The following is a 9,852-nucleotide window of genomic DNA, read 5'->3' as shown; positions in this document are numbered from 1 at the left end:
ATCATTTCCATAGGATGATCCCAACTAGGGTTGCAACTTGGGTCGGGTTCAAAATGGTCGGGCCTCGGGTAGGGCCGGGTTTAAGTTTTGAAAGCCCGTATGATTCTCGGGTAGGGCCGGGTTTAAAGCGAAAAAACCCGACCCGCATTCCTTGCCCGCTTTTTCATTTTTTTTAAGTTTATAAACATTTCTTTCCAATCTTGTCCTCAAATTCCACCCACGTGATGTTAATGTTTTGGTTGTTCTTCCCACCTCTTCAACTTGATTGGGTTACTTTCGCCATTTCCTTGCATTTCCTACCCGTACATATCTGTCAAAAAAATCATACTACCTGTCAGCTCTCAATAGTGCTAGCTGTCGCTCTCATACTTTACCTTTTTCCCAAAGAACTTGCTACCTGTTGCTCTCCTCGTTGTCGTTGTTCACCTTTTCCCCCAAATTATGTTTGTCGCCCTTCTAAGGTAGTGCATTGTTCCAGAACCCCACTTCCCTTCATGAAGCACCATCTCCTCACATCCCTTCCACATACATGAAGTGTAAACATTGATTAAGAGGATAAAAAAAGCTACGAGGGTTAGAGAAGAGGATCAAAAACTCTTTCTTTTCTTTAGTTTTCTCTGAAATTGGTCTTTGTATTTTTCTTCCACATGTTTTTTAAATTTTAATGTTTGAGTACATAAGCACCATCGCACATGTTTCAATTCACATTTTAGCATTTCTTTTACCGGTCTGTAAAGCAATTTTTGAAGTTGATGATTGAGTGTTTGAGGTGCTTTCCACTCCCATTTGTATAAATTCACGGTTGGTGGCCTTCTCATTCCCATCTATGAAGAAAATGACATTTACAAGCATGGTAAAGGCAATAATGTAAAAAAACCCGACCCGAGAAATTATATCGGGTAGGGCCGGGATTAAGAATCATGGGTTTTCCAAAAAAAACCCGACCTGACCCGACCCGGGATAGTTCCTCGGGTAGGGTAGGGTTCTTGAAAGCCTGACCCGAGTTGCAACCCTAATCCTAACCCCCTCCGTTCTGAACTGATCTAAAAATGGAGATTTCCATTAAAAAGAGTGGGCCGTACCTATTTTTTTGGACTTCATGTGTTTTCACGGCCACCCATCATATAAATTCTCCATTTACCAAGGCCTCCTCCTCCTGGTGGTTACTCAAATACTAAACGAGGTCACACAACCCTAATGCTCGCTTTGAATGCACGTTACGTAGAAGTAGAAGTAGAAGTAGAAGAAGTAAAATGACATCAGTATGCGAGTAAAAGCAAAGGAGTAAAAATCCTACTCACTTTCTCATTCCTCTTGATCTGATGGAGAATGGCAACCAAAAATATGGGAAAGGGAAAATGATGTCATGCTGCTTACTTTTTCCGCACAAATGTTATTTTATTTGGAGCAACCATAGTTGCTCATGAAAGGGTCCGATTCCAACTCTCCCCTATGCCCTTGTTGTCTTCTTTGGACTCCCCCTTCCCTAGCCATGAATGGTATGGAGATTGTGCATGACCCAGCTTTCAACCCCCGTTATTTACAAGAGAGTGGACCGGAATTCAGTTTCCATATCATTTTCGTTTTTATTAAAAATTTAGGAATTATGAAGGGAATTGATATCAGCACAACCGTGTTTTTATATCTGCACTAAATTATCTTGTCTTATATAATTTAAGGAGCTGTCAAAGGTTAATTACAGTTCCCAAATGGCTCTCACCAGCCAATTAATTAAATACGAAAATACAAGCTAGGTTTTTGCAATTATTTAAACATGGTAGTGCCGATATCTCATTTCCCATTAGGAAATGCTAAAAATGTAAGATATCTGGGTTCTAGGCTCCTTCCCAAGGACACTTAATTGGGTCTCACTTCCACTTATGTCTACATGATTAGATGATCGGAGGGTCCCCACTTCTACTTATATGATTATAATCTACATGATTGGATGATCGGAGAGTCCTAAGCAGTTGATCCAGTACGCCTTTGTATGATCTCGTGACATATGAGCCGGGTCATGTTATCTTACAAGATCAACGGTCTCGATTGCACAAACATATGCCCCTATGAGGCGCAAAAGTTGCTTGCTACCATTGATCTGGACAGTGTGCCATGACTTCGGCGTTGTTTGTGGATCCTCCAGATCAGCATTTGACCTTTTGTGAAGGGCTGAGATGGATCAAAGGCTGATTTTTGAGCGATGAGCTCATGATCTTGATTGGATTGGTAATAAATAACAACTTAGGACCATCTCCATTCAACGCTGGTCTCACATCTGCCGACAAAATTTTTCTCAACCATTTTATTTTTGGGCGGGTCAATTTATCACTGCCCTTATTTTTTGGTGGGTAAGCTAGGATTGAGTCAAAGAAGAAAGCCTTAGCCCTTGAGCTAGAGGCTTAACCCCTTCTGAAAGGAGCACCACTTTTCTCTCTCTCTTTACTTGGTTTTCTGCCTTCTTCTTAAAGAAAAAATGAAGTTAATATCAGGATTAGGGTCTCTATTACGTAGTTGCAAACCCCATCTCTTGATGGTGATGAATGAACTCTTCCTTGCAATTCTCATCATTCTCGCCCAATCTATCGTTGTCAAAGGAATCAGACCCCTTGTTTTAATCGTTTACGAGCAGCTAGTTGCCACCCTCGTCTCAACTGCCCTTGCATTCTATTTAGAGAGGTAAATGAGAAACGTTTTTCTTCTTTCTTCCAATCTACTTTCTCATCTTTCTCTCTTTTTTCCTTTGCAGAGTAAGAAGACCCACTCTCTCCATTCAGATACTATGCTACTCCTTCCTACTGGGATTGTTACAGTAAGTCTTTTTTTTCCTTTAGAAGATTATGTTTGTACTTTTATTTCTTTGCTAATTCGATTATAACACTCCTCTCTTTAATTTGCATTTTGTAATAAAAAAGCGGTGCCTCTTTCTTCGTGTGTTGCCCATCACATTACCTTTTCTGTTGAAGTATAAATGATTAGAGGCACCTGTTAAGGTGCATTGGAAACTTGATTTAGCAATCATTTCACATATGTTTTGAGACTTTTACACATATTTTGATAAAAAAAGTCTCAAAACATGTGTAAAATTAAGTTTCCAATGCACCTTAACCAGTGTCATTCTATGATTAAACAACACCAATTCTAACAACTTAAGCTTTTGGAGTAATTGGTTCAAAACTCAACAACTCTTTGATACGTGTACAGCCAAGCTTAGGAAAAAAAGAGGGGCCACATATGAGGGGGAGTGTTGAAGTATAAATGATTAAGGGAAGTGATAAATCGACCCCATGAGGGCAGCGCTCAGAGAGAGAGATATGGGGGTCGATTTAAGATATTAGGGGGTTGATTTATCTCTGCCCATGGTTAAATAGCACCTGCACTAACAGCTCATGCTTTTGGATTAGTTGATTCTTTCATATTTTCCTATTCTCTTAATTTTGGAAATTGGAACCATGTGCGTAGGATTACGCTTTGCCAATTGTTACTGACCATAAGCCTCTGGTTCGTACCGGCGACATACCAGAGCATCGCCTTGAACATTCAAACCGCGGTGATTTTCGTAATGGCACTCGCTTCCCGGCAAGAGAAAATCCAGTGCACTAGTATTGGGAGTCAGGACAAGCTGTGGGGTGTTGTTATCTCTATTGCAGGGGCCATGGTGATGGTCTTGTGGAAGGGACCCACCTTAGTGACTCTAAAATCGTCCTCTTCCAGTGGGTCCATGGCGATCACACACAGAACCGCCGCTGGTATTATTCTGACTGTTGCAGTGCTTGCTGGAGCCTCCTGGAATATTCTTGTGGTAAGCAATCATGCATGATTCAAATAACTTAAAAAATCTAATGGGGCTCTTCTCAACGTGGACAGAAATCCTTGGATAAAATAAACACCAACTTGTTATCACTGTAGAGAACAGCCCCAGTATAGCAAAAGTTCTCTATTACAAGGACCCAATGGGTCTCTCTTGGCGATGCCATAGGCAAATATGAAGAGACTCATAGAATGAGAGAGGCAAATAGAGCTTCAATCCGATTATTCTTAACAAATTAGTATCTGCAATTTGTGAGGGCCATTCTATGGAGATATCGATGGAGATATCGAGGTAGGATTTAGTTAAGGGAGATGATCCCCCGGTAGCATAATGCGTCCCCCTTGTAACATGAGTTGTGGCCACACTTTTAACACTTTGGACGTCAAATCACATTATAAGTGGGGCACATTATCCTTCACGGGGGCGAAAAAATCATCATATCCTCGAATAGATTTACTATTCTTTGTAACGTTGACCTTTTATTTTTTGGATAAAATATTATAAATAATAATAATAGATGAAAGTATTCCTGCGCACGGAGCTTCCCTCCGCTTAAGCTGCTTAAAAAGCCTCCCATTGGTTCGTTTAGCGGGTCCACAAAAGGTGACCTGGGAGGCTTTATAAGCCACTTATGCGCAAGAAACTCCCTGCGCAGTTGTTTAGGAACACTTTTCTCATAATAATAATATAAGTAAAATACTTTTAAGACGGATCCCGTTTATAAAATAAAGAGCGTGGTTTGGTCAATTTCATATGGCATTTGTGGGGATTTGTGTCCCTTCTGTCTCTTGAGCACGTGTCACGAAATGACACTCATCTTTTTGGGATTTGCTAGGGACCATCGTAAAAGGCATTTTGCGGACCCGCTGTTGCATGAGAAAGCAGCCACCACAGATGAATTAAATGAACAAGACAAAACCTGTTAAAAAGTGAGCCTATGTGGCTGCTCTCTCATGCAACAGCTGGTCCCGAAATGCCTTCTGCTATGGTCCTTGCCAAATCCCAATACTTATGCATATATTTAGTTTAGTAACACGAGAAATTATTTGATGCCCGACTGTCAAAATAAAGGGCAGAGAGAGTCTCTCTCCCTTGATTTTTAATCCAAGGGAAAGCACCGTTTTTCACTTTTCCTTGGTTCAAAAACCAAGGCAAGTTTTTGTCTCCTTCCTCTCTTTACATTTTGACGGTCGGGCATCATATAATTTCTCTAGTAACCCATCATTTATTATTACATAACTATTTTATGCCCCTCTTGAGAAATTCATAGCTTGCTTCAGAGTGGTGGTTGGATGGCTAATGAGGATTTTGGTGCAGGGTCATGTGACTCGCAAGTACCCTGCAGAGTTATCTTTAGCAGCAATGATGAACTTTTTCGGGACTATCCAGTCAGCAATTGTTAAGGCACTTGTGGAGAAGAGGGCATCCTGGGAATTAAAGTGGCATGGAGGCCTTGTTCTCTTCACCATCCTCTTTGGGGTAACTTACCCCTACTCTCTCTCTCTCTCACACACACACAGGACCCTAACAAATCTCCCCAAATAAGAGGCTTATGGATTCCACTAGGGAAATTGTTTTAGGGTTAGCCCATTTGTAGCAGATCCAATGAGTTAAGAAGTGGGATGGTAAAAAAAAAGGTTATCCTACCGTGTTCTTCTCACACTGATATTTACACTTGTATTTTTATTTTTATTTTTGGATACAAGGACATATCATCATTTTCTACGGTTGTTCTATAATACCGGGAAAAGGGAGATGATATATGCCTACCTTTTTTTACTTGGAACCTCTAGTGTTAAAGACTAGTCATAAATACACTTTCCAAATATATTACTCAAAAGAATCGACACAATACACCTAGGGCCCGTTTGGATACCCCTTGGATTTGGATTTGGAGGTGAATTTGGATTTTTAAATCTAAATTCGGCGTTTGGCAAGCCTTTATGACATCTGGATTTGGATTTGAGTGAAATCCACAAGATTTACAAATTCCTCATGTTAGTGTAATTTTTTGGATTTATAAATCCTTTCTGCGAGAGGTTATTTATAAATCTAAATCTGACCAAGGGGTTAAAATGACCAAAATATACCAAAAAAGTATTAAATGACTGAAGTACCAACGTGACATTAAAAACTTATCAAAATACATCGTATTAGGTAAAATGAATAGAAAACCCCGAGTGAGACAAAATGACCGAAATACCCCTATACCAAGCAAAAATGACAAAATACCCCGAGTCGTGCAAAATGACTAAAATACCCTTATGACATAAAAATGATTAAAATACCCAATATCATGAAAAATTACTAAAATACCCCTAGATCAAGTAAAAATGACCAATGGCTCATGAAAAATGACTAAAATGACTAAAAAGACCCTCATGAGATAAATATGATAAAAATACGCCATATTAGGTAAAATGACTAAGATACCCCCTGGTCATGCAAAATGACCGGAATACACTTATACTGGGTGAAAATGACCAAATACCCTGGGTCATGGAAAATGACTAAAGCACCCTTATGACATAAAAAATGATCAAAATACACCCATATTGGGTAAAATGACTAGGATACCCCTGGATCATGGAAAATAGCTGAAATGCCCCTATATCAAGTATTTTAGGACTTTTTGGTTTTGTTAGATTTTAAATTCAAATCCAAAGAGCATCCAAACAAAACAAAAATTAATTTCGATTTGAAATCCAAATCTATACTTGGTCATCCAAACGGCATTATTTATAAATTTGTGAATTTTAAAATTCTTGATTTCAAATCCAAGGGGTATCCAAACGGGCCTCTAGTGAATTGGAATTGAGAAAATTATGTCCTTATTGTTACAAGCATATGATTCACGGGGAGATAAAGAAATAGATTGAATAGAATAGAATGTCCTTGTCCAGTGTAACAAAAAGGTTAAAAAGGTTAAGATATCCTTCCCCAAGATAATATATAAATGGTTGGAAAGTACAAGTGGGGCCCATTTGTTCAGCGATCCAAACCGTTCATCTATCAGGCCTTGTTTCATCTGTCATGCTGTGTTATGGATAGGCCATGCAACAAAATCCACTCCTATTTATGACTTTAACCCTCCAATTTGTTAATGTTTTCTTGAGGAATGGAAACCGTTTTTTTCTATTTCCTCACAGTCCATTGAGTTGCCAATGGAGGACTAGAATCATCCATACGGGTGAATTTTGCTGCATGGCCAAGCAAATAAATTGTTTGAATCATCGGGCAAGTAGCTCCCATTTGTACTTTTGCCCCCATCATCTTTGTCCTTAGAAAAAAAATACGTGCATGCTTCAAATAAAAACCCCATTTTTTTAAGGTTTCTTTATGTCATTTTTAAGTCTATAATAGGCTTTTTCACCGGCTGTTATAACTCAGTAATGGACGTGCTGACAATGTTGCTATGACAACTAAGGTTAAGATAGGCCCACTAAGGCCCGGTTTGTTTTGGATTTTGAGAATTGATTTTTAGTCCAAAACTGAGTATTCAAAATATAAAGGGCATTGATAAATCGACCCTCAAATATCTTAAATCACCCTCTATGCGTCTTTCTCTCTCCTCAGGGTTAGAGAGGAAAGTGGAGAGAGAAAGGCACATAGGGGTCGATTTAGGATATATGGGGTGGATTTGTCACTCCCCAATATACAATAAATGTAATTTTGAGTACAATAATAAGTGGGAAATGATAAATGTGCCCCTTTTCATCACTTGGGACACCAAGCAACAGTGTATCAATGACTGCAGAGGGGCTGATGTACTTCACGTCAGAAGGATTCAACGGATTTGATTGCCATGTACACTGCAGTTGGGTGTCCCAAGTGATGAAAAGGGGCGCATTTATCATTTCCCTAATCAGTTTTTGGACTCAAAATCAATTCTCAAAGGGAAATGTTACCAGCGCAACCATGTTTTAATAATTGCACAAATGCAGCTTCTCTTTTCTTTTTTTAATTGGCTTAACAGAGCTTTTGGGAACTGTAATGACCTTTGACAGCTCTTTAAATAATGTAAGATAAGATGTGTTTGTGCAAATATGGTTCTGCTGATAACATTTGCCTTCTCAAAATCCAATTTACTAGTACATCAGAGCCTATCAACATATTTGATGCAATGGGATAGCATTTTTCTTATCTCTCTCCTGAATTGTTCAAAGTTAAGACCAATGAACACAAATTTTAGAAAGTACTTCAAAAGGGTTAAAACACAGCCAAAGCAAAGCCTAAGTTGGCTTGGCACAATGCGGTCAAGTACTCAGTTGACACAGTCATAACTTGAGAGTCAAAAGGAGTTTTGATTGACTTTGCAGGGAAGAACGCAGATTCAAACAAGAAAGTGGCCAAGGTAAAGGGAGTCGGCTCGAGGTAGTCCATGATGACGCAAAGAAGATTTAGGGGAGTTTTGCAACTATGGTTAGGATACAATAGAAAGGTGTATTTTCTAAAAATTAAAACAATTAGGGCTCTAAGGCCATGTTCTTTAAGATTATGCCAACAGATTGTGAGTGCTAAACTGATTATCGGACTCGTATTTAAACATAATTTTGAGTCCAATAATCGGTTTGGGACTCACAATCGGTTGTCCTAATCTTAAACGAACAGGGCCCAAATATTATCTCAATCATCCTTCTCCCTCTCTAACAGACTGGTTTAAATGCATGGAAATGGTGTGGTGGGGTGAGCAGGGGACGATGGTGACTGGCCTCTCCTATTCCGTGCAGATGTGGTGCATTCACAAGAAGGGTCCTATTTTCACGACGGCATTTCTGCCACTTCTTATCATCTGCACCTTCCTTCTAGAGACGATCTTCCTCAAGAACTCTCCCCACCTCGGAAGGTTTGCCATTTGCACCAATACTGCAATACCCTACAGATTCTTGTTCTTATTCTTACTCTTTTTCTTGTTGTTTGTTTTGATATCTGTATTATCAGCATCATTGGAGCGATGCTGGCTGTTGTGGGTCTCTATTTCTTGTTGTGGGAGAAAGCTCATGACATAGAAAATGAAGAAAGGATGGTGGGTGATGATGAGTCCTTAAGTTCACCTTTAATCTAACAAACTGCATTGCTATGTAATGTATTAATGTGAGCTCAGAAGGCCTTGCATTTCTTGGAAACAAACAACAGATTTCAAGTCAACGTATGACATGTGTATAGGAGCCTCTTTGGATGCCATCAAAATGGGTCCTTGTTTAGAAGTAAAATTATTTTAAGTTAATCTTCTTTGCAGATGGGAGAATATGATGCCTCAGATGAATCAAATGAATAAGATAAAATCTGAGCCTATGTGGCTGCACTCTCATGCAACAGCCGTTACGTGAAATGCCTATTGTGATGGTCCCTAGAAAATCCCTACAAATTATCATATTTAACTTACAAAACCATTTGGATATTAGATTGTATGTAAATAATTTTTAGAGGTATTCAAAGAGGCCCTAACACAACACAGTAATAATGCAGTTCGTATGTGTGCTTCCGATTGAGAGAAATTTTTGGGGTTCTAGTGTTCTACTTTAATTTTGAGGAGTAGAGGAGGTACAAAGCATGCAGGGTGGCAGAATGGAAGAATGGATGGTTTAATTTCCTTTGGCAAGCTCTTAAATTTTTAGGACAATCTAATTATGGTGGGACCAGCTGCAATGGTCTGACCAAGGAGATTTTGAATTTGAGTAGAGTCTGGGGATTTTTGTTTCTTTCGTAAGCAACACCTGCCGGAGATTTTTAGTGGGAAGTACTTTAGGTCATATTTGTTTGAGACTGTGACAACCGATTGTGAGCCCCAAAACGATTAATAGACTCAAAATTGGGTATAATATTGAGTCCATTAATCGGTTTGGGGCTCACAATCGTTTGGTCAATCGACCCATATCAAGGCATAATGTTCCGAGCACTAAATTTGATTATTCCATTCAGAATTTGAAGGATGCGTAGGTAGGAGGGTACGGTCGGTTCGGAGAATGGGTTCTAAGTTATATAACTTGGACGATGCAATCTTAGGGGATTGGCCCAGAATTTGTTTAGACTCTTTTGGAAAT

At 39.3% G+C, this 9,852-nt stretch overlaps 1 protein-coding gene across 1 annotated transcript; it reads left to right on the top strand.

Annotated features, from left to right (window-relative positions):
- The first annotated feature begins 2,536 nt into the window (after nt 1-2,536).
- On the top strand, nt 2,537-9,086 carry LOC143878741 (WAT1-related protein At1g43650-like). Its single transcript, XM_077380984.1, has 6 exons — nt 2,537-2,676; nt 3,460-3,799; nt 5,126-5,287; nt 8,503-8,654; nt 8,750-8,834; nt 9,048-9,086. The coding sequence occupies exons 1-6, from the start codon at nt 2,537-2,539 to the stop codon at nt 9,084-9,086; spliced, it is 918 nt and encodes a 305-aa protein (XP_077237099.1).
- The last annotated feature ends 766 nt before the right edge of the window (nt 9,087-9,852 follow it).

This window comes from Tasmannia lanceolata, unplaced genomic scaffold (genome assembly GCF_043159265.1).
Source record: "Tasmannia lanceolata isolate RefF3 unplaced genomic scaffold, GAP_Taslan_0.1 ptg000006l, whole genome shotgun sequence".
In the NCBI taxonomy this organism is placed as follows: domain Eukaryota; kingdom Viridiplantae; phylum Streptophyta; class Magnoliopsida; order Canellales; family Winteraceae; genus Tasmannia; species Tasmannia lanceolata.
This window is presented reverse-complemented; position numbering and strand designations above follow the sequence as displayed.

Excerpts from the sequence above, each read along its gene's own strand:
- LOC143878741 (XM_077380984.1), top strand. The coding sequence starts at position 2,537 with ATGAATGAACTCTTCCTTGCAATTCTCATCATTCTCGCCCAATCTATC. Across the intron at positions 5,288-8,502 it reads TCTTCACCATCCTCTTTGGG|GGGACGATGGTGACTGGCCT; the intron begins GTAACTTACCCC and ends TGGGGTGAGCAG. Across the intron at positions 8,655-8,749 it reads AACTCTCCCCACCTCGGAAG|CATCATTGGAGCGATGCTGG; the intron begins GTTTGCCATTTG and ends CTGTATTATCAG.